This window comes from Pseudocercospora fijiensis (genome assembly GCF_000340215.1).
Source record: "Pseudocercospora fijiensis CIRAD86 unplaced genomic scaffold MYCFIscaffold_10, whole genome shotgun sequence".
Classification (NCBI taxonomy): Eukaryota; Fungi; Ascomycota; class Dothideomycetes; order Mycosphaerellales; family Mycosphaerellaceae; genus Pseudocercospora; species Pseudocercospora fijiensis.
The window spans coordinates 1,818,111-1,840,330 of NW_006921541.1; the positions used below are offsets into that span (position 1 = coordinate 1,818,111).

The 22,220-nt window shown below is 45.3% G+C and overlaps 4 protein-coding genes across 4 annotated transcripts; 3 read left to right on the forward strand and 1 right to left on the reverse strand.

Annotated features, from left to right (window-relative positions):
- Positions 1-190: 190 nt before the first annotated feature.
- On the forward strand, positions 191-4,111 carry MYCFIDRAFT_79110 (uncharacterized protein; the record flags this gene model as incomplete). Its single annotated transcript, XM_007933419.1, has 1 exon — positions 191-4,111. The coding sequence occupies one exon, from the start codon at positions 191-193 to the stop codon at positions 4,109-4,111; it is 3,921 nt and encodes a 1,306-aa protein (XP_007931610.1).
- A 777-nt stretch (positions 4,112-4,888) lies between these two features.
- Positions 4,889-6,613, forward strand: MYCFIDRAFT_79111 (uncharacterized protein; the record flags this gene model as incomplete). The annotated part of the gene is made up of 5 exons (XM_007933420.1): positions 4,889-4,950; positions 5,319-5,370; positions 5,487-5,670; positions 5,727-6,532; positions 6,590-6,613. The coding sequence occupies 5 exons, from the start codon at positions 4,889-4,891 to the stop codon at positions 6,611-6,613; spliced, it is 1,128 nt and encodes a 375-aa protein (XP_007931611.1).
- A 227-nt stretch (positions 6,614-6,840) lies between these two features.
- MYCFIDRAFT_212576 (uncharacterized protein) lies at positions 6,841-7,680 on the reverse strand. Its single transcript, XM_007933421.1, has 2 exons — positions 7,300-7,680; positions 6,841-7,247 (listed from the first exon to the last, which is right to left on the reverse strand). Exons 1-2 carry the CDS (start codon positions 7,537-7,539, stop codon positions 6,987-6,989), a joined length of 501 nt encoding a protein of 166 aa, XP_007931612.1. The 5' UTR covers positions 7,540-7,680; the 3' UTR covers positions 6,841-6,986.
- Positions 7,681-17,576: 9,896 nt separating this feature from the next.
- On the forward strand, positions 17,577-18,509 carry MYCFIDRAFT_212577 (uncharacterized protein). Its single transcript, XM_007933422.1, has one exon. It carries the CDS (start codon positions 17,853-17,855, stop codon positions 18,039-18,041), a length of 189 nt encoding a protein of 62 aa, XP_007931613.1. The 5' UTR covers positions 17,577-17,852; the 3' UTR covers positions 18,042-18,509.
- The last annotated feature ends 3,711 nt before the right edge of the window (positions 18,510-22,220 follow it).

Consider the following 22,220-nt stretch of genomic DNA (forward strand, 5'->3'; position numbering starts at 1 on the left):
GCCGCACAGCCGAAACCTTAAATCACGACCTCAACTTCAACTTACATCTGTAAATTGGTCCACCATCACCACTTCGGCCAGACCGCTCTGAACAGACATCGTCCAGTCTGATATCCTCTTCCGCTGCTCCATGTTGTCACGAAAGCGCAGACCGCTGACTGGAAACACAAGTGGCGGCTGAGCCGTGGAAATGGCTGCGATGGACAACAGCACGACGGAGCAGCGACCATTAGACGGCAATGATGGAGGATCAACACAGAGTACCCCATCACAAAGCAATGTCAGCGAGCCTGTGAAATCTCTGGGTCCTGTATGCGCGTTGTGCGCCAGGCTCAAAATTGCCTGCGATCGCGGCAGGCCTTGCAGTAACTGCGTCAAAAAGCAGTTTGAGTGCTTCTATTGGAATGAGGTAACCAAGCGGCCGGTTTTCAGTTCAAATGAGGCTTCTGGATCCAATCAATACGATGATAACGGCCCCCATCAGACTCTAGCGCGCACAGTTGGACATGGCCAGTATCCAGGACCGAGTCTAAACAGCCCTTCAGGATCGCAGCAACTTCCGGCGATTTTTGCGCCGTATGGCTCTTTCCAAGCAACGCAAGCACCACAGACAGCAACGGCGTTGCCTTCGACAAATCCACTTACCGAAGCTCAGCGAGCTGCCCGCGACTTTCACATGAGCCATGGTGATCCAGGTGCAAACACCACCAGTCTGTCCACCCTTGCAGGGTATTATGCAGATCAAAATGACGGTGGTCCTGGTCGCGATGGCGCACGACTCGCTTGGCGGCATGCCATCACATATAGCGGGGTTCATTCATACGACGATGATTTTGAACCAGACGATATAGAGGGGACAGACAAACTTCTCAGCGAAGCTGGACAAACGAAGACCAGAGGAAGCGGTTCTCGTGGTGGCCGAGGTCGACGCGGTTGGCGGCAGCTCCTCAAGGGAACCGAGCATGAAGATGTCGGCAAGACCCCATCCTCTCGCGGCGTGCCAAACATTCGTCGTGGTCGAGGTGTTCGTGGCGGTCGACGCAGTAAACCCATAGATCCAGGTCACAATTTCAAGATGTTCATGCAGGAGGCGACCAAGGCATTTTTCGACCTTGACTACGAAGCCGCTGCTGATTTCTGTCGACAAGCCATTGCGGTCAATCCTGAGATCTTTGGTGCTCACTCTCTTCTGTCCACTGTTTTGAATGCTCAAGGACGTCGACAGGATTCTATACAGGCTCTTGAGTATGGCGCGGTGACTGTGCGAAGTGCCGAAATCTGGGAAATGCTGGCCGCTAGGATTGTTGATGTTCCACCCGAGCAGCGTACGTATGGTCTTATTCACAAGGCTATCGAATGCTATTCCGAAGCAATCAAGATGACAAGGCCGGAGACCGCTCAATTCGAGCTTCGAGCTAAAAAGTACGAGCTTTACAAGGAGCTGAACGAGTCTAAGGGCTGTCGCATGGACCTGAGAAATATCCTCAGGATTTGGCCGCACAAGACCTACTATATGAGGGAGTATGCACAGCAATGTGCAGCTTGGCATGACAGGAGCGAGCTCAAGGTTGCCTTCGACAAATATGAAGCCGCTTTCGAACAATACAAAAATGAGGAGACCTTTGGCGACGCAGATGACCCAACTGATCCCTGGGAGCATCTGAACACATATCTGGAGTTGGCGGACATGGTTGCGAACCCTTGGACCAGCATTTACAAGGCGAAGCAAATATCCAGATGGCTACTTGGTCGTCAAAATGAGTCTTTCTGGGATAGGTTTAGCGGAGACGATCGTGAATTTGATATCACCAACGAACGACGAGCTTACGTTCCGGAATGGCAGATGGGCAAGGCCAGTGGCGACAGTACGGAATATGGTGAGGGTCTGCCGATCGAGATCCGAGTTCGGCTGGGCATGTTTCGCCTCAAGATGGGTCTCGCACATCATGAGGAAGCACTGAGGCATTTTAGGCCACTACTTGAATTGGAAGAAAACATTGGCGATTTCTGGGAGGTATTCGTCCAGGTTGCGCAGGCTCTTCGAGGTGCCGGCTTCTTGAAAGAGGCTGCTGAATTCTACGATCCACTTCGAAATTGGCCAGACGCCGTGAGCAAGATCTACGGGCTAGATGAAAAGACATGGATGGCATTGGCAACATGCTATCATGCACTACGGAGAAATGATGATGCCATTATTTGCTACGAAGTGGTCCAAGGTCGTCAGGAAGACAACTATGATCGAGCCAGTGCAGCGCTGGCAAAGCTGTACGAGGATAAAGGTGAGCTCGACAAGGCTCGCTACATCTGCGACGAATTCATCAATAGAGGTCGGCACGACCTTCTCATAGATTCAGGCGTGCAGATGGTGCCAGAGCATGTCAGAAATATGCCCGCGAGGATACCTCTCCCTCCGCATATACCGTCAGGGAAGGTCACCCCTGGCATCAAGCCTCGCATTGAAAGAGCTCCGCCAAGACCACTAATGCCTGTTGGTGCCGACCCTGGCCAAACTCCACTACTCTTGCCGGCTCCCTCAAATGGCACTCCGCGCAAGTCAGGTCCCCAAAAGGCTAAGACGGAAGCGAAGAAACAACTAGGGCCAACATCAAAGGAGGTCGAACTGCTTGCGGAACCAAAATCAAAAGTGCGAGCGGGCCGAGAGAGGAAGAAGAGGAAGAGAGATGAAATGAATATCTTGGAGGCAATTTGTGGACCAGTGGCAGACTCCGAGCTGGTTGAAGAGATCGACCAGGTCAAGCGACCAAGATTGACGAAGAGGCCAAAGGCTCCTTCGAAAGCTGAAGCCAAAGCGAAGGCCAGACAAGAGCAAATCAACGACAGCCAGGCACGAGTGCAGGCTTTCTATGCTACAGTCAAACTTCTATGGCCCCGTGCAAAGGACGGAAAGGATGAAAGCGTCGTCGAACAGTGGATTGACGCAGCCCTGGGCATGCTCGGCGACTTTGCCGCGCAGAAAGTCTTCTTTCCATATCGGGATAAAGGCGTGAACGTCAGGGTCTCGGACAAGACAGAAACCAGGCTGGTAGCTGACACGAAGAGTAGTGGTTCAGCCAGGGAATATCTCGGCATACCGTTTCCTGAATGGCACCGCGTCTTCGTCGATCTCGCGCTCTTCTACGCTCGGAATGCGGAGCAAGACAAATGCTATCGGATTCTGCAGGATGTCTTATTCGCGGCAAATGTGTTTTGTCTGAACAGGAAGCTGAAGTGGACACAGAATGCTGCAGCCATCTATTGTGGCCAGGTGTTCAACGACAGCCAATACCTCATCGAGCTCACTCGAGACATCATCAAAGACGGCCAATGCCGCAGTGGCGAATCATACCAGCTATTCGCGGCCCTCAACCGCTTTTCGTTTGGCAGCAACTGGTTCAGCGCTGGTCCTACGCAGAAATTCATGCTGCGACAAGTCAAAGCCCTCGACTTCTTGGCTATGAGCCCGGAAATGCGGAAAGGCTTTGACTGGTCAGCACAGGCACCCACGCTAGAGAAGAGGAGTGGAGAGCCCACTGACGATAATTCGGAGCTAAATGCTGGAGTCTTGTTGACGTATGGCCACATGGTCGCTGTGGCCAACCACTCCTTCAGCGCTTTGCCATACTACTATCGAGCTCTCGCGATACAACCAGAGAACATCTGCGTCAATCTCAGCATTGCGGCAATGTGGATCCAGAACTCGATGAAGCGACAAGTTTCAAATCGGCAATTTGGCATTACTCAAGGGTTGTCGTTCCTGTACCGATACTATGACCTGCGTGTCGCGAGTGGTAAAGTCTGCCATCTACAGGAGGCAGAGTACAATACAGCTCGTATGTGGCATTACCTTGGCTTGACTCACCTCGCCATGCCTGCTTACGAGAATGTGCTGGGCCTAAGTGAGCAGGTGCAGGAAGAGGCGAGACGAGATAGGGCAACTGGTGATGGAGAAGCCGACGGCCGTCTCGTGCTTGGGGATGACGGCTCCGTAGCTGAAGGCCGTGATATTGAAGACTTTGCTCAAGAGGCTGCATATGCCCTTCAAGGCTTGTATGCCCTGGTCGGCAACGACGAAGCCGCACGAGCCGTCACTGAGGACTGGTTGGTCATTTGATTTAGGCGGACGACATTGTGATTTTGAAGATACCCGCATGGTCAATACGCATAACATTACAAAGCAAAAGCTCATCTCCTCTACCCTTCCACTTTCTGATCAACCACACTCTTACACCGCATACTCCACTCTCCCTCCTGCACACTCAAACTCTCATTAATACACCGACTCCCGCCTGCAATCGCCCCCAATTTCGGCAAAAGTTCCTTCCCATCACCTTGACACCTCAAGCCCACAAAAATTTCACACGTCGCATTCGCTCGCAAATATTGCGATTTGGGCGTCGTGAAGGTGCCTTGTTCAGTGGGCTCTATATATCCCAACGCGTCTAGGAATACGATTTCGATTTCTGAGGTTGACGGGATTTGGTTGAGGACGATACAGGAGTTTTCTTCTGGGGAGTTGAGAGGCGTTTCTTCCGTTAGGTTGGTCCAGATTGAGTACTGGAGATGAGGAGGGTTAGGGGATGTGGATTGCACGAGGGATAGATGTGCGTGGAAGGTCTGAGTGAAGAGAGAGAGAGAGACGTACGTATGCTGCTTCCTGAATTCGGGCGCCGCAGTCGGGATCTGAATAGGCTGTGTAACGCCAGGCCGAGACTGTCGCGATGAGGGCGAAGAGCTCGGCGCGGATGTAAGGCATTTTTACCGTACAAGTGAAGTGACTGGTATACGGCAGGGATATGAGATTGAGGTCTTCTTCATGACATGATCGATAGAGTTTGCAGGGAAAGAGGCTGATTCCGTGCGCAACTTCTTCTCCTATCATCAGGACGCCATGCAACACAAGGTCGAGCCTCAAGCGTGGCCGGTAGTGGAAAAGGAGGCATTTGTGCGTCGGTATGCGATGCGATACAATAATACGTACTTCCTTCCATCGGCCTTGATCGAGTCCTGACCACAGCAGACGATAGGCCAACGATTCAACCCGATACAAAAGACCCGGCTACGACAATGGTCTGCGAGAAATGTCACGTATGGACCAAATACCCAAACATTGGCGAGTGGATGGATTCTGCGCCGAAAGAGATCAACTGACAGCAGCTCATCGAAGGCATACTTTTACACATATACATTACGGATACGCTACTGGTCTCATTTGAACGCCGGGAATTGTCAGCGGCACTGTGTGAAGTACATTCCACCGCGTCTACCCACAATAACATTCACAAAGATCGACAACATTGACACTGCAACCAGACACGCAGAATGTTGAGCAGATTGGCTAGAGGCGAGGGAACGAGGTTCCGTCTCTACGGGGTATGCCACATTCCACAATCTTCGCAGCCATGGCCCCGGTTGCAGCATATCAATCACCACTTGAAAGCCTTATATCGGGCATAGACTGCTCCTGGGTTGTCAATCCTACATTGCAGTCCGTTCCTTTGATCGAAGCCTGTCGTTACAATTGTGTTGTCCAACCTGCCTTCCGAATCGCCCGTTTCATCCACAAATCGAGTCGCGCAAACATGAGAGCTACTCTCGCTATCCTCGGCCTGATCGGTGCCACGAGCGCTACTCCTTTGAGAAAGCGTCAATCTCTCAAGGACTTCAACGATTGTGAGTACATCTGATGAGGATATGGGAAGTCTTCACTTGACTGACTAGTGATTTAGTCGATGTTCTGAACTACGCTCTCACCTTGGAGCACCTCGAAGACAAATTCTACCGCGAAGGATTGGCGAACTTCACCGAAGCTCAGTTCGCTGCAGCCGGCTACGACCGCACTTTCTACTCCAACCTCGTCGAAGTCAGCGCAGACGAAACTGCTCACGTCAAACTCCTCAGTGACGCCATCACCGCAGCTGGAGGCACGCCCGTGAAGGAGTGCACCTACGCTTTTGGAGTTACCTCCCCTGCCGGGTTCGTCGGGCTCGCCAGCGTCCTCGAAGGAGTCGGCGCCTCAGCCTACACTGGTGCGGCCTCTCAAATCGCCAACAAAGATTACCTCACCGTCGCCGCCAGCATTCTATCCATCGAGGCCCGTCACAGCTCCTACATCCGCTCTTCGCTCGCACAAGTACCATTCCCACAGTCACTCGAGAACCCACTGACTCCAAACGAAGTCTTCACCCTTGCATCTCCTTTCATCGTCTCTTGCCCATCGACCAACGGAGCTCTGCCAATCAGGGCTTACCCTGCCCTGGCTCTCACTACGACTGGCACGATCAGTACCGGACAAACAGTCTCCATCTCGAGCAGCCCGAACGTTTTGGCTCCAGCTAATGATAAGGCACACATCTATGCTGCTTTCATCACCGCTGGTGGACCTGTGTTCGCTAACATGACGGCTGCGGGAAATGGGTATGAGTTTGGAGTCACGATCCCAGAAGGTGTTTATGGTCAAAGCTATCTTATTTTCAACAACTGCAACGATACCGTTACCGATACGACGATCATTGCTGGTCCAGCTTTGCTTGAGGTATGTAAATCCTTCTTTCTGACAACGTCTACACAATGGCTGACTTGGGAAATTTAGATCGCTTCACCTTCTTCGACTTGATTCTTTTTTTTTTCCACAAGTTAGTCGTGTATTGAATTAAGGCGTTTAGTTGTACTTCATGTTTTTGATACCCTGGGGAATTGGAACAGCTCTTGCAGAGATCTGAAATGTGACATCAAGTTATCTTCCCGCCGCACACGCGTCGGTTTCCCAAGGCGGAACACCCGTCAGGCTAAACGACACGAAATGTGTCCCATGATGATGGAGTTTGTGGCACTCTTTGAGGATGCACGAAGATATGCTGCTGCTAGACATCTGGTGAAACTACGGCTCTTGAGTAGCTTAGGCAATGAAGTTGGGGAGAATATCATAGGGCGTTGGACTGAATTCTCTGGTCTGCTACTGCCCCTGATAAAGGACAAGCTTTAGGCACTCAGAGGTCAGCCTTCAAGCCTACTTCCACCCTCTGATACTCTGATTCCGGCTTGCCTTCATCCCAGTATCGATGATCGTACTCGTCAATGCGAGTAATCTTGCCCTCGTCATCAATCTTCAGGAAGAAGCCCACATGATTCGCAAAGGCTCTCCCACTGCCTTTCATGACCATCTTTCCATCTGGACGGACTATATCATTCTTGCATGTCCCAACCCAGAGTTGCTGAACAGCTGCGCCTGTGGCTGTCACTTCAAGACTCTATCCTACCATCAGCAACGACACCGACCAGTGCTGCAACAAGTAGACTGACCTTGATCTCCGCCTGGAATGGCCGGTTGCAATGCAGAAAGCTTTTGTGCAGCCCCAGAATCGCCTTGTGTCCCACCCTCACCACATGAAACCCATGGTCATACCATTCAACCTTTGGATCGAGGCATGAAAGTAGGATCTCGGGCGTGTTCTTGTCATCGAATGGCATGAAGCTCTGGGTCCAGCGACTCACAACTTCTGTGACTTGAGCTATTCTCTCGTCACTGATCGTGATCGGCATGGTGACTGTGATGGAGGCTTCTCGAGAAGGGATGAGATTGATTGAGGGCACGGCGAAGGCTCGCAAGGAGTGATGAGTGCAAGAATTCGTTTGTGGCCTACACACTTAGTAATCCGCTGGATCAACAGCTCTTGTACTTGCAGAAGAGCCGAGCGATGAATGATCAATAAATGCTGACAGCCTCGGCAGCAATACAATACTAGAGCTGAACTATGCTTGGTTGTTGCCAGACTGGGCGAACTCCAGCTCGCAGTAGGGCACAGCTGAAGCAGGAACCCACTTTCACGTTTTGTGGCGTTTCTTGAATCCAACGCTTCAACGCTAGCTGTTACGTGAGAAATGCGCCCAAACAGCAGAGACGAGAAAGGCTGATCGAGCGCCGCATGGAAGATAATTCCTACCTCCATTTAGGCGCTTCGTGTATTCCAATGTGTATGTGCCGATCCGATTTCCGATGCACGTGAGCTCCATATTAGGTTTAGCGTCGAGGTCTCCGTCTTGGCGAAGCGCCTAAAGCTAAACCGCTCGGGTTAGGTAAGGCTGCAGATAACTACACTATTACTAAGATAAAGTCGCATATATAGCTTAATAACTACTATAGATAGTGTTTGTATTATATAAGCTTAGTTCTAGATATTACGGTAAACAAAAACATCGCGCATTTTAATTATATTATCCCTTTATAATTATAAAAGTTATAAGCGGAAAACATAAATTGCTCTCTATAGATAAGTCGTTTATCTAGCCTCTAGCTTTATATAAAAATAAATACATGCCCCTACGTAACGCGAGCGTACGAGCCCCCTATCTTTGCGATACGCTCTCTAACCTCTACTTCTTCGTTTATTATTAAACTAAGGTATTCCTACCTTCTAGTAATATAATATCTAATCTACCGCTAATCTATCTAATCTACTACCGACCTATCTAATCTACTACCGACCTATCTAATCTACTACCGACCTATCTAATCTACTACCGACCTATCTAATCTACTAAGAACACCGACTCGAGTTTAATATATAATCTGCTACTAGCTAGTCGAAGAAGCAGCGGCGCAAGCAGCGTATAAAGGAAAAAGAGGCGCGCTAGAAGTAGAATTAACTCGCTCGTTAAGAACTAAACTAGGCGCTATTGCTAGGACGCTCTATAGTAACTCGAGAGGCTCTAGACTTCGGTATTACCCTAATTAAGCTACTAGATCTGCGTACCGACTATCTAAGACATTTCCGCCGCAGAGTTAATAAGATATTAGCCGATTCGCTAGCCCGTATCTAGGAGTTAGTTTAGTATGCTAGTTAATACCCCGAGGCGGTCTAGTTCTAGAAGGAAATTATCGAGAAAGGCCTAATTAAAGTCCTTAATCTGCTATACCTAGGAGAATAATACAAGCCTATACTATCTTAGCTTACTACTCTGTACGCCTTAATCTATAGCTTAAACGACGTCGTACTTATCGCCCGGACCGGAGAAGGGAAGAGCTTACTATATTAGAGCTTTATATTACTAACTAGTTTGGTTACTATCTAAATCGTCCCTCTTAATCGTTTAGGTACTAAACAAGCAGCCGCTATCGAGAGAATGTCTCGCGATACGTATAGTTTGATTCGTTTAGTCTATATCTCTACCGAGACTAAGAAAATCGATCTAGGCATATTCTAGAACATCCTTAATAGAAAGATTTAGCACATTCTCCTTAGTCTAGAGCAGGCGGCATTACTATAGTTCTACGTATTAATAAACGATCTACGTGTCCGCGAGCGTATTAGATTAATCGTTATTAATAAATGCTACTTAGTTTATAAATAGGGAGAGGACTTTCGGAAGGAGTATACTTAGCTCTATTAAATACGAGAGCATCTGCGTAATAATATAGCTATACTATATACTTCGGCGACTATGAACTAGGAAACTACCGACTACGTTATTAAGCATACTAGCTTACGTACGGTCGGCCCTAATCCTTTCTAAACTAAGATAATTCGTAGTAGTATCGATCGTCCGGAAGTTATATATATCTTTAGGTTTATCCCTAAGAATTACCTCGGTAACTATAATATGCTATATTGCGTAATCGAGTATATAGTATCTGTCTCCGCTAAAGACTAAGAGAACAAGGTATTTACTAATAGCATAGCTACGCTATAGAAGATTCGGAAGGCCTTAGTATTTATCGATAGGTGCAAATATATCTCTAAATTCGTCGATATTGCTCGTTCTTAGTTAATTTATCTAACTAAGGACAACCCGGATCCGACTAAGAGGTATACCTATAGTCTAAGCGAGGGCTTCGATGTAATCCGCATTATCTCTTTCTATACCGCCTTTGTTCCTAAGGCTAACTAGGACGATCGATACGAAGAGTACTATAAGCTAAACTCTACTATCCGCATTATAGCTGCGACTACTACATTTAGTGTCGGTCTTAATGTTCTAGATATCGCCGATATCTACTAGTAGAAGTTTAATATTACTCGTAACCCTAGCGATATACAATAGCGGCTTAGTCGTAGTACGTGTACGATTTAGCGGATTAGGGCTAGTTTAAAGAACCGTACTTCTACCGCCCTCGATGCTTTCTCTTCGTACTATACTACGCCGATAACTCCTTTAAGCGGATGCCGGATAGCACTAGTATGCCTTCTGTTCTTCCTATATTAATACCGGTACGTAGAGGTAGTATAGGTAGAGGTCGCGGCCGTCGTAGTCGTACCGCTCCTAGTCTAAGCAGATTGCGACAAGAGTTACCTAGCGAGGATGCTAGCGGCACTAGCGACTAAGAGCTAGATAGGCAAAGCGACGCTAATACTAATGCTAGCGGTAATAATATATAAGCAGGCTCGTCTCGCAGCTATAAAGGCAAAGGCAAAGCGAATAAGGTTAAATTCTAGAACTATAGTAAGCTCGAGGCTTGTAAGAAGATCCCGTATATATTCTTAGGTGCGCTAAATAATTACTATAAGATTCCTAGTCGCTGTTACCGCGTTGTAATAAACGAAGAGTATAGCGAGCATCTAGCTATCTTCCTATATCTATTAGGTCTAGTAGCTGACAAGGATTGTTACAACTAGTACAATCTAAGCCTAATAGCCGAATTGCTAATGCCTCCTATTAGGCGCGTTAAGCCAATAAACCTACTAGGTAATAGCACAAGACCTAGATACGCCCTAGCATATATTAAGAAGTAGTATTCTAGCAAGGTCGACATTTTATTCCTACGTAAGAACTAACTCTTCCGCGTACCGGGTACTCTATTTATAGAAGAGAGGCTAATATAGTCTATATCGGAAGTCTTTCTACTTACGCGATTAATAGAGGCGTAGGAGATTATCGAATTTAATAAAGACAAGTTAATAAAGACAGCACTAGGGTTAAATAATTAGGCGTAGAAAGCTTATATCGATAAGCTATATATCGCACTAGTCGATATAGCCGAAAAGGTGTACGCCGAATAGGAGGCTGCTAAGGCTATAAAGCAGGCAAAGCGGGCAAAGCAGAATGCTCTAGATAATGCCGACATTAAAGCTGCCGGTACTAGAGAGATTCAAGCCTAGAGGCTAGTGCAGATTACTCCTAAATAGTAATTATAAGGTCGTAAGGACTTGTTAAACTCGCTAAGAAGATCCGCTTATATAAATACTATTCGATAGAACGCTATAAATAGACAGGCTCGTAGCGTCGATCTAGCCCCTACTCCTACTTCTACTACTCTATCGGCTAGCGCCTCTGTTACGACTAAATCGGCTCTTCTAACTAGTTTAGCTTCGCGGCCTAAGCGTACTGTCTAGGTAGGCGGCTTAAGCAAGAGGCCGCGTCGTAGTGCGAACATAGAATAGGCGTTATTATCCGCGGTTGCCGGAGATACTACTATTGCTAACGACGAGGGAACTATTACCGCCGAGCAGGCCTAAGAATAGCTAAACCAAGCGTATACGAGTCGCAGTAGTCGCAATGTCCGAGTAACTAAGAGGGCAGAAGGCGTGTATAGCGAGGGAGCCTACGAGAGGAGCTATAGTAGAGCTAGCAGCCGCGGCAGTAATCTTAGTAACAATATCCTATCGAACTACCTACTAGGTAGATAGTAGATGTTGTCGTAAGAAGGTTATCGTCGTAGGGAAGAAGTCGGTCTATCTATAGCTATAGATAGTAGCCGATCGTATCTAATATAAGTCTTATATACTCCCTAAATCCTTCTATCTCCTAGCTCTTTCTCGTACTATATTACTATCGCTATATTGTTATTATAGGAAGCGTAAAGCCTTTGCTATTATTTCGAGAAGTCGCGACGCCTATCGGGCGTTGTTCCCGCTAATCGGCAGCTTTACTATAGTAAATCCGGGGCTTAGCGGGACTCGGTCCTTCTTCAAATCGACTTTACGCTTCTTATAATAATATAACTAACCTATACGATTAGGCCTATTTCTGCGGAATACATTAGCAAAAGCGATTAATACGAGAGCGGCGATTACTAAGGACGCAACGAGGTTTAGAAAGCGATATAAATGCGACATTGCGATATAAATGCGACATTGCGATATAAATACGATATTACGACATTGCGATACGCCTAAATAGGACTTATAGGAGACTAAAGAAGCGTTTGAAGATATAGCCGAGTTGCTAGCGGAATACTAGACCGCTAAGGGCAGCGAGAAGAAGGGCAACCTAGCCGCCGCCGGTACGGATAGATACGGCTACTACCGGCTTCTAATATTACCTAGTATTGCTATTATCGCCTATCGTTACTAACCTAACGCGTTTCCTACTATCTATTCGCTAAGGCTCGCTAAGGCAGCGCGCCCTATAGTGCCCTATCTACTGTCTATGCCTTCTTTAAGCAAAAATATATAGCTAGCGTATATAATACCGACTAAGGCAAAAAAGAAAAAGAAGAACGAGCTAGAGCAAAAAACTATAGACAGGCAATACCCGGAGTCACTCTAGCGGACACGATATAGCCCTCGAGCTTATAACCCTTTAAGATACGTTACGAATCGACTAAGCAAATATACCTACTAGACTTCGACCTTATACGCTTCCGAAGAAGCGCCGCTATAGAAAACCTGCCTAGGCGGACTGATTTTTTTAGTTAGACAATAGGCAGTCCCCTCCGCTGGTTTATTAGGCTGCTAGCTGCCTTAGAAAAGACTAATTAAATAGCCCGAGCCCCTCGTTCGGCGCAATAACAATACGACAAGATGCTGCAATATCTATATATCTAGTTATAGCTAGGCGGCGACTATTATTAGTTAGAGGGTGTAAATTATAGTAGTATAATATAGCCTTATTGTTGCTGCCTATAGTAATAGCGCAGTTAGAAGAAAGGCGTAAAAGCAGGTAGTAGGCAGGGAGGTAAGGTTTAGACACTATAGGGTAGTTAATAGTTCAATTCCCTAACAGTTAGTAACTAGAAGTAATATTATTAATATTAAGTCAGTCTTAATAATAACAGTATACCTATTAAGCGCCGCCTATCTATCTCGTACTGTCCGAAGCTATCTATCTAAGCTAAGTCGATTAAGCGCATTTCTAGCAAGCTACGCTAGCAAAGGTATCTAATACGATAACGACGGCGGCCCTAGGTAACTAATTAGTCTTAGTTAAGCCGCCTCTTAGTTAAGCTACCTCTTAGTTAAGCCGCCTCTTAGTTAAGCCGCCTCTTAGTTAAGCCGCCTCTTAGTTAAGCCGCCTCTTAGTTAAGCCGCCTCTTAGTTAAGCCGCCTCTTAGTTAAGCTCGTTAAGATAGGTAGTTGTTTGCGCCTCTTACGCCTCTCTATCTTCGCCCTCTTCTAACTATCTAGTACGACGATCGACGGCACTAGAAACCGGACTCGCAGGTCGATTAGAAGTTACTACTACCCTCTATACTACGGCTTCCTATACTGCCTATAAGATCTGCATTAGCATTGTTGCTAGTTAGGTCTTAAACTTCGATATCCTCGAATAGCTAAGCTATACTATCCGCTATCTACGCCTATATATTATTATACTCGTTAAGGACAGCATCCTGTGCTATACTATAATTAAGGCCTTATAGACGGTCGGCGGTATTAGGGCTATCTATCGGATCGGCTTCTAGTACTATAGTAAAGCCGCGGGTATAGCGTTAGTTAGCAGTATTAAACGTATCGACTATAGACTAGATAGACTCTATACCGAGTTGCTAGATATCGTCGGATAGGGCAAAGTCTCCGTACTACTACTTTGCGAACCTATCGATACGGATCTTATTAGCCCGATTAAATACGCTTATACTAATATCCTTCTTAGTACGGTAGCTAGTACGCTTAATACTAGAGCTCTCCTTAAATATATTCTTAATTAGCCGAGATAACTCCCTATTTATCGCGACCTTCTCGAATACCTAGGCAAGCTAATAAGTAGAGTTGCTAAGCTGCTTATAATCCTAAGAGTAGTCCGCATTATATAGCTTAATCTGCTTATTAGCTACGACGGCGTAGCCCTTCTTGCTAGACGGATTAATATAGGTAGTAGAGAGGATAGCCTTCTAGAGCTCTATAGTACTGCCCTCGTTTAACAGCTAATATATATATACTATAAGCCGGCTATAGTTGTACTGTCTAGCGCTAAGGAACCCTAGGATTATATAGTCGACGATACGGCGGAGATAACTAACGTCTTCTATACGGATAGCCTAGCGGATACGGAAGAAGATAGATATTTCCTTTAGCAATCTGCATATTAATATAAAGGCAGCATCCGGGCGACTCGGTAGACCGGCGGGCGCTATAGCACTAGCGGGCGAGTCTGTACTACTAGCGGGCGAGTCTATACCCTCCTACGCTTCCGGACTAAACACTAACTAGCGAATCTTACGTACAATCTCGAGGTACTCGGTAGTAGGGAGCTTATCTTCGATAGCCTATTTTATAACCTCTATACGAGTAAGATTGCCCTAGTCTGCTATATCGCTAGTAATGTATCTACGGGTAACTAGAATATCTAAGAAGATAGCGACAATGCGGGCGTTAAAGCTACGCTTTAAAAGACTCTACTAGCGGAAGAACTTCCTACTCTTCGGATCGACCTCCTTTATGCCCTAGAAATCAACATCTAACTATAATAAGTAGTTAAGCTTCTTACTAGCCTTATTCTTACTCTAATAAGTACGGAAAGGTTGTAGAGCCTAGTTTATAAAGATATAGAAGAAAGCCGGGACTAGGAGTATAAAGTCTTTCTTATCGTATATAGCTTAGTTCTTAACGCTTGCAAATATTATATAGATTATACGTTCTATAGTAAGCTAATCGCTAGTGTTAATAACAAGTCGATTACTAAATAGTAGGTTATTACGCTTAAAGCCTATATTGTCGAGGTATAGGTTATCGTAGACTAGGAGAGTACCCTTATTCGAGACCTTATCGTTCTAGGAGGGTAGCATCGATAGGATAGGAGTCCTGCCCTTAAAGCTACATTTAATCTCTAGAAATGCTAGTCGATTAATTAGGTTCTCTTCCTTATCTACTACGTTCCGGAATTTCCGCTTAAGCTTATTACTAAAGACATAAGCGATAGCCTAATCAATCTAGAATAGCTCGATATCTTCTATAGCATCGTCTTTATCGATATTATTAACGATATTCTCAACCTTAACTAGCTTTAAGCGGTCTAGTATGTCCTTAGTTAGGCTGCCTTCTAGAATGTTATTATATAGAGCGATATACGAGTTAGTAATATTAACTTGCTCGTTGTTGTCTGCAATGTCCTATAGATTTGTTATAAGGTTAGCAAATAGGGATCTCCTTATCGACGTCTCGGAAGCTAGATCTAACTTACCGGCTTACGACGCTTCGCCTAGCGGTTAAAGTTGTCGTATGCAATCTAAAAGCGTAGGTTTTGAGCCTATAGCTTAACCTCTAATCTCTAGTAATTGGCGTTCTTCTTTATAAGCCTCTAGATAGTCTTATACGAAGGCACTAATCCTATATTATTAAGGCTATCGATAATATATCCCGGCAAATTGCCTATAGACACTAATAACAAACTAAGGGCCTTTAGCATAAAAGATAAGCGCTTTGTAGCTATCGAGTATACTACTATATACGTAATCGTACAGATACGCTTCTAAATTATATTACGCTTATCCTTAAAGGACATTGCGTATTACTTATAGTCCCTACGGGTATTTAGAAGAATCTAGGTCTTAAGGAAGCTATACTAGGTTAGTGCGGCATTACGAATTACCTAATGCATGTCTATAAGGCTTCGTAGCGTTATACTTTCTTCTAGTCGATACTCGTCGAAGAATCGACGACCGATTAAGCTCTTTAGTTCGTCGCGCATCTCTCCTAGGCTAATAAGAGTCTCCGAAGGGAAGAGGCCTTAGATAACCTTTATACGGTTCTAGTAGGTCTTCGTACCCTTATTACTAGCCTATATAAAGATTACCTTCTTAAGTAGTAAGGTTAGACTCCTATAGAGATTTATAATAGTAGTATACTTCTCTTTTAGAGTTATACGTTAGCTACGCTAGCGGATGTTAGGGATAGCAATAGTAGTCTCTTTATCTTCTAAATCCTCTTTATCTATCTCTTAACAAGCTCGATTACTAGGCCGCTAGACTAGTTCTTCCTCTTCTAGTTCTTCCTTTTCTAGTTCTTCCTTTTCTAGTTCTTCCTCTTCTAGTCGATCCTTATCGCTCTTATTCTCGTCCTTATTAGTAGTTTAATTATTATTATTATTACTAGGACTGCTAGCTATATAGTTAACGGCCTTTCTAGCCCGAAGGGTTAGACGATTAGCGGCAGATATAGATAGACCGGCGGACGTAGGTAGAGTAGATAGCGGACTACCGCGGACGCTAATATCGGATTATAATTGCGGCTCTCTACCCTACTTATATTAGTCTAGCGCCTCGGAGTTATAGTAGTTGCTATAATATATACGCTAGCGCTGCCGATCTTCGAGGCCTAGCTAATTAGAATCGTTCTATTCTAGAAGTCTAGTCTACGTAGGATCGTCTTATAGAAGATCTATTTCTATCTCTTCGCTAGTAGTAAAGTCGAGGTTAGATAGAGGCTCTAATAGGCTAGACGACGATGCTATGTTTGCCTATGCCTATAACTAAGTAGCGACTAGACGACGATTAAGCTCTAATATTGTTAGGAAATCGTTAGACGATATAGTAGTATACTAGCTAGAAGTGCTATCTAGAAGTATTAGCTCGACTAGCGTTTAGAATAGGGGTATTTCTCGATAGAACAAGGCTATAGACTGTTACTTCTAATATAAAAGATGTTCGAAAATACTAAGCCTTAGAGCTAGTAGCGGTTTAGCGGGTATTCGGAGTAATAAGTTTAGTAACTTCTAGCTACCGGTAACTAGCGTTAGCGAAGTAACGAGAACTTAATACTACTACCTCGTAGAGACTTAGGTACCGCAAAGAAGTTAAAGATAATTACCTTACGAAGGGCCTCGAGGTAATCGTTGCTAATTCTAGGATATCGAATTTAGTAGTATAGCGAGCGGTCGTCGATAGGGTAATAAGAGATAGGGAAGGAGAGGTCGTACGGCAATGCCTTTACTAAAGAAGTTGTTCGAATAGGTCGCCTCTCGGACCTCCGAGTATTAGTAAGTCGATAGCTTAAGGTACGTTATTTAGTATATATTAGCGGTTAGATAGCTATATTAAGCTACGCGGAGTAGCTTTGCGAGATTTAGTATAACTTAACGCGTATACGTCGTACGAGCTTTATTTTTAGTGCGTTTAAGAGCGCATTATACGCGCTACAATCGCCTTACGCAAAGTATCTCTAAATACGTAGTATTGCAAATATCGTGTTTAGATAACTATAGCCGTACTAGATAGCAGCGGTTTAGCTTTAGACCTCTAGGCGAAGAATTATTAGGAGTGCTGTTTAATTGGCTATTCGGATGCTAAGCTAGACCCAAAACGAACCCGATCACGAGACTCGATGACGTATACGCAATTCGGGTGCAATTCTTCATCCTAGAGGTCTGAATGGAGATAGGATAATTCAACCTCATAACCGCTGACTTGTGGCCAAGGTGTTCTGCATTCATCACCTGGGCCTCGGACTCTTCACCTCATCAAAGCTGAACGAGGCACAGTCATTAGGGCGACCACTACAGCTTCCCGAACGGCAAATAGAACGTATCGGATGGACCTTCCATAGAGTCGCATCAATGACTGATCTCGACCCGTATCATATGGACGTCTTGATCAAGCTGTAGGACGATGCTCTTTTCCACACGAGAAGTTCGCACAATGTAAATTCGTGCGCGAATGTAAAGACCTCTTACCGAAGGCAATCGACACTGATCCAAGTCTAATGCTGTCCTTGCTGCATTCGAAGCCGAAGATAAGGCTGAGGATCAAAATCTACGACAGCTTTATCGACCTCTACATCTTCGGCGACCGTTTCGACATCATGAGTGAGCTCCAAGCCCATTCCATCTTCCTGAACTCACGCTACACCCAAACACTGGCTAGTCTCAGCCCCAGTTCGAGAGTATTATGAAAACATACGAGACTCTAAGAGAAGCGATGCCAATGCTTGAGAGCCAACGCCACAGATAAGCAGAAGCAGCGCTTGACTTGAATCGTGTTTGAAGCAGAGTCGATGCAACCAGCACACCGCTGGCGTCTGCAACTTCTGAGACAGTCGCCGAGAGCCTCAAGGAGATGGACATGACTTGGAAGTCAACGCACGCCGTTTTACGACAAGTGAGCCAAAACGTGCGACGCAGGAACCAGGTCCGTTGGCGCCATCCGGATCTTGCTACCGTTCTCGCGGACAGCGATTCCCGGTTACCCATCGTGGTTGAAGCGGTGCCATTTTGCGTTCGTCGGAGATCTTGAAACGATCGAATCTGTGGGTTCGCGAGGAAAGTCTAAGAGGGCTTTTTGACTCAAGAATTGCAACATCAGCGTAGCATATGCCAGAGCGATATCATGGCAACTAACTATGCGGCTCGCTCGCAATTTGAAGCTCTTTCTCACTTACTCGTAATTCAAGCGAGGATGTCGAAGAATCCGGTGCTTGAGATATACCACAGGACGGCCATCATGCTAGATAGGATACCGCGGTGGCTGCCGCGTGATAGTTTGGTGATGCGTTCGACATATCACAGGTGGAAAACAGCCGGCCGGTGCAAGAGTCGATCGAATGCCTGTGAGCGATAGCGTCGGGCCCGAACGTCTTCTTTTGGTGGCAGCGCTCTTACAAGGGCGGGTAGTCGGCTGAGCTCGGCGCTGAGAAGCTCCAGTAGTGAGGCAGAGCTGATTTGTCTTGACGTATCGATGTTCCTCATGTAGACGGTCTTGGGATCATAGTTTCCGAAAGACACCAGCAGCATCGGATATTGCTGATATTTGAACGGAGTCGACCTGATATCATTCCAAGGCATACTCCCATAACAAGACCAAGCAGGACATAAGTGCATCTAACTTTCGCTTCCGGCTCTCACCACGCTCCATGTAGAATAGCTGACAGAGCTGTCCGGAAGTTTGAGGTTGTGAAGCCTACCGAGACGTTCTCATCGCAAACGGTGACAGAAGACGCCGGCCAGATGCTGTGCCGTCGCCCGATGTGCTGGAGAAGGTCGGTGGCATACCCGACCAGACCAGCGCACACGCTACGCTACAACGGACAGCCGTCACACCCAGGTTCCCGGATGTCTGGTCTGTAGTGGAATCCTTCCGTGCTGTCATTCATAGTCAGTCATTCAGGTATTCTTGTATGTCAGGAAATTTAGCGTACCACTGTTTGCAACAGTGGTTTACTTCCGGAGGGCGTTATCCACTGACTTAGTATAGTTTGCCTAGTAATCGACGGTGCTTTTCCCATTCTAGTACCGTATTAACCTTCTCGGTTATACTTCTAGTTCTAACCTTATCTCTATAGCTCTTTCTTATATATAGATCTAGCTCTTTCTATAATAGCTTAAATACTATTTAATCGTTATTATTGTTATCGTCGCTATACTGCCTATCTTATCTAAACTAGTACCGCCGCCGTTTAGGCCTAACTATATACTATATAATATAATCGATATCTAAAAGTAGCTATTTAATATACTATAGGGGTTAACTTTCGAGCCTAAGCGCTTCGAGGTGCTAAAGGGCTATATAAGCAATATATATAAGGAGGCGAAGTCGCAAAGGACAAAGGATAGATTATAATAGCGGTCGTACTAGTATTATTATTATAGGCGCGATTAGTAGCGAAATAAGTCGCCCTCGGAGGGTATTCGCAAGGCTAAATATAATAAAGAGCCGTATAATACTATAATACTAGTTATCTCGTACTTCTAGAGCAAAGAAGAGGCTAATCTATATAAAATTAGTATCTACCGTTACCGAGTCGACCCTTCTATAGTAGGTAATAACCTATACTACTATAACCTAAAGCATATAGATATTAGGTCGGCTAGCAACGCCTTAAGGGTATTGCTCGAGGAGTTAATAGAATAGCGTAAATTTAACGTTACTAAGGTTATTAAATTTATTAAAAATAGCCTAATAAAGGACGAGTTTAGCAAGATTAGTAGGTAGTATATAAAGGCTAGTACTATCGGTTAGTTAAAGATTAGGCCGGACTTAAAGAAGGTGCGTAGTGCTAGACCCCGCAGTAGTTCGGTTTCCGAACTACTAAACGTATATAGTTTGGTTTCTTAGCGGCGAACTAGCTCCCTAGTTCTAGTTTGGTTTTTTCGAACTATATAGATTCCTAGTTTGAACTAGAGACTATATTAGTTTTACTATAAGGACACTCTTATTCGACTGCCGGCTACGATTGCCGGCTATAATAGTAACTCTGTTACATTTACTACGCTCTTTTACCGTTACTAGGGCGTAGTTGCCGTTACTAGGGCGTAGTTTTGCTATAAGGACACTCTTATTCGACTGCCGGCTACGATTGCCGGCTATAATAGTTACTAGGTTGTATTTACTACGCTTTATTACCGTTACTAGGGCGTAGTTGCCGTTGCTAGGGCGTAGTTGCTATTGCCGGGGCGTAGTTACCGTAGTTACGAAAGCTAACCTATATAACGTTACGTAGGCGGTAACAATTAGGGCTTCGCGATATTCTTACACTTTTAACTTCTTCCTCTATACCTATACCGACAATAACTACTATACGCTACGCCCCCGCCCCTTTCCCTTATAATAGTAAGAGAGAAGCGCGCCGCGCGCTAAACAGAAGATAGAACTAAAGACCGCGAGTTTGTTTTGCCTAAGCGTCTAACTAAAAAGCGTAAGACTAAAGAGGAGTACTCTACGAAGAAGAATTCCGTACGAGACTACGAGAGAAAGGACAAGATAGATAAGGATAAAAGAGCTAAGGATAAGAGAAGAAAGGCGCGGAATAAGGCATTCTATCGATAGCTAGCGCCTATAGAAAAAAGTAAAGGTTAGAATAAGAAGACAACCTAAGAGAAGGCTAAGAGGAGGAAAGAATTGCGGCTAGTTTTCGAGCGTAAAGTTCTAGTAGCGTAAGTTAATCTAGCTAGCGGCCGTAGCTAGCAGCTATAGCCGGTAGCCGTAGCCGGCAGCTATAGCCGGCATATTTTTCTTTAATACGTTAACTAATAGCATTTAGACCTATAGCCGCTACCTCTATCGATACGACCGATAGTAACGGAGATATTTAGATAGCCGAGAACAACAATACTAGAGTTTAGGATGCCGCGATAGAGCTTAATACTACGAATAAAGGAACTAAAAAAAGCGAGGAGATACTATACGTCGATCTAGTAATAGGTGCAGTCTTAGGGCCTAACGCTATAGACGATAAGCGCTAGGAGTAGATCGAGTATAGTCAAAGAGACGAGATACTAGTAAAGGGCTAAGGCATAAGTCCTATTAATCTAGAAAATCATAGTTAAAGCTACTACGAAAAGCTAGTAAGGATTGGAATCGAGACTAGTCGTCTTTATATCCTCGATATAGAGTAGAAGTTTCTTCGTTAGTATTAGAGCGAAGCCTTTACGTCTATAAAGGCAAAGTAGCTTGCGATTAATGCGATCGGGGCTAGGTATCTAGGGACGGTAGAAGTATTACTATAGGAGGAAGGGGTATAGGTAATTATTCTATACTCGGCATACACAGCCGGCGTTCGTAGCCGGCAGATACTAATAGTTAAATAGAAAGCGTTTCTCGAAGGCAGAGTGCTACTACTATATAAAATCTTTACTAAGGCAGAGAGGGCTTATATCCGGAATCTAAGCTGCTAGTAGGATAGGTTAGCGTTAGAATTCTCTAAATCTCTATATAAGCCTCCGAAGGATTACCTATTTTAGCGATACGGCTTTATCTCGACTACTCCGTAGGCACCCGAAGAAGCTCGAGCGCTCTTTAAGATCTTTACTAAGAAGCGGAAGGAGTTCGAGGATTAGGATTAGTTAATAGAGCTATTAGTTAGTCTTAGGTTTCGTAGTTAGACTCGGCCTAAGTATTTGCTTGTCGAGTGTCTTATACCGAAAGAGGATAGATTGAGACTAAAAACGAGCTTAGATTCGTTAGATATAGTAGCTCGGTTCCGTTAGTAGAAGAGAGCCGCCGTATAGAAGGCAAAATTTAGGTAGTTAGGGTAGCTAGGAAAGAAATTCTAGTAGTTAGGCTAGCTAGGGTAGCTAGGAAAAAAAATCTAGTAGTTAGGTAGCTAGGAAACAAAAAAAAAGATAGCTAGCTATTT

Coding starts and splice junctions, on each gene's coding strand:
- MYCFIDRAFT_212577 (XM_007933422.1), top strand. CDS start 17,853: ATGCTGTCCTTGCTGCATTCGAAGCCGAAGATAAGGCTGAGGATCAAA.
- MYCFIDRAFT_212576 (XM_007933421.1), bottom strand. CDS start 7,539: ATGCCGATCACGATCAGTGACGAGAGAATAGCTCAAGTCACAGAAGTT. Junction 7,248..7,299: donor CATTCCAGGCGGAGATCAAG/GTCAGTCTACTT, acceptor ATGGTAGGATAG/AGTCTTGAAGTGACAGCCAC.